The sequence below is a fragment of the Monopterus albus genome, unplaced genomic scaffold, assembly GCF_001952655.1.
Source record: "Monopterus albus unplaced genomic scaffold, M_albus_1.0 scaffold311.1, whole genome shotgun sequence".
Taxonomy (NCBI): Eukaryota; Metazoa; Chordata; class Actinopteri; order Synbranchiformes; family Synbranchidae; genus Monopterus; species Monopterus albus.
The window spans coordinates 319230-320945 of NW_018128191.1; the positions used below are offsets into that span (position 1 = coordinate 319230).

Sequence of the window (1716 nt, forward strand, 5' to 3'; positions counted from 1 at the left end):
TTTCCCTTCTTTACTCTCCTTCTGTCTTTATTCACTTGTTAATTTTCCTCCCTACTTCCTCTTGTCCTTCTATATCTCCTACCTTCCTGCCATCCTTTTGGTCTTCTGTTTTTCCTTCTTTCTCCTCTAGTCTTTTTTACCACCCTCTTCTCACCAGTACCCCCTACTTTCCTTCATTTCTTCTTTCCTTATTTAACATTTCTTTTTCTCTTCTTCCTCCTCAGTTCTTTCCTAATCTTTCAATTTTCTTGTCTGGACAAAACAAAAGCAGGAACTTTCCCTGAAAAGGTTTGATATTCTCTATTATCTATTAATGAAACACAATAAAATGTTACTTCCTGACAGTGGGACTGCAACAATAAAACAGTTTTTACCTTCAGAGCTGTCAAAGCCGTGGGAGGGTAGGTCAGACCAGCCATGTTGGATGTCCGTCTGTACATCCTGATGTCACAGAGAGAGAGAGATAAAAATATCATGCACAAATCTCACACATAAATACAGGCAGTTCCACACATATAAACACTCCTCACACAGACGCCCCCCCAGCCACGCTCCTCCACACTTTGTGGCCAGGATGGATTGTGTGTCGCCATGGTAACCGTCTCCTAAACACACACGGAGCGAGCACTGCCTCAGTGCAGCAGATATTTTTTGATTTCATGTGTCATTAAGCTGCAGCAGATGAACTGATACGCTTCTATCACTGCGAGTCATTTACACTCTAATGATACTGGGCCTCATGGTTTCCCTATATGACCTCCTGCTGCAGCTCCTCACACACTAACAGCATTACACGTTTTGCACGGGCTTGTAATCACATCTGCGGTGAAGTCGGCCGGATGGTTTCTGATCTTTATTTGAAGATGTTGTTTTCTGTTCGTTTTCAGAGGCCAAGGACAAAAATAACAGAGGACACCTGAAAGTGACTGGACCTCCACAGCTTTTCCTGTTAGTAGTACAATTGAGAATGTGGCCAAAAGTATGTGGACAGCTGAACATGTGACCCATTCATGATTACTGGAGACCTTATTCTAAACTATTAATGTGCTGCTCCTCCACTCTTCTGCTGACCCTGCTGCAGAGATTTATGTCCAATCAGAGACAAGCTCATTAGGCTGCATCCACATTTCAGGCCTTCATGCTCAGTTCTAATGTTATGATCTTTGTGTGTTGCTGTTTTACATCCGTGTGTGTGTCTGATCAGAAGCTTCTCCATAAACATCCAACACATGTGAAACGTCCTGGTCTCTCCACTGACCTCGTCGCTGTTGTCGCTCTCCTCCATGTTTATTGTTACTGGTCTGTGAAGGCCTGATGCTGAATGATGACAACAGGCCGTATGTGCAGAGAAGGAGGCATTAAAACGACCGCATGGATTCTGATCTGACCGTTCTAACGGCACACGCACACTCAGAGGTCGGAGAGGAATCGGGTCTAGGCGCACATACGCAGGTGGCCCAGATCTGGTCTGAGGACACCTGGTCACACTGTTGTGGACACGTCAGATTTAGGAAGCTTCATCTGGGCTGTGGACAAACAGTACAACACTGCAGTTGTGTGAAAAGGACCCACCTGTACAAGCAGTGCTGTACAAATATACTAGTAATTTTTCATTTTTCACTTGTTTAGGAATCACTTTTAACTGACAGGAGCAACGTTTACCTCTCTACAAAGATCCCAGCTTGCACTGCGTGGACTATGCTCCTGAATCTCGGC

At 44.6% G+C, this 1716-nt stretch overlaps 1 protein-coding gene across 1 annotated transcript in view; it reads right to left on the minus strand.

The window, feature by feature from the left end:
- Nucleotides 1-1716, minus strand: part of LOC109973934 (calcium/calmodulin-dependent 3',5'-cyclic nucleotide phosphodiesterase 1A) — a 24236-nt gene that overhangs the window by 12147 nt on the left and 10373 nt on the right. Inside the window, 2 exon segments of the mRNA XM_020623837.1 lie at nt 375-441; nt 1663-1716. The exon segment at nt 1663-1716 is cut by the window's right edge and continues 21 nt beyond it. Of these exon segments, the coding sequence (XP_020479493.1) occupies nt 375-441; nt 1663-1716 (121 nt within the window).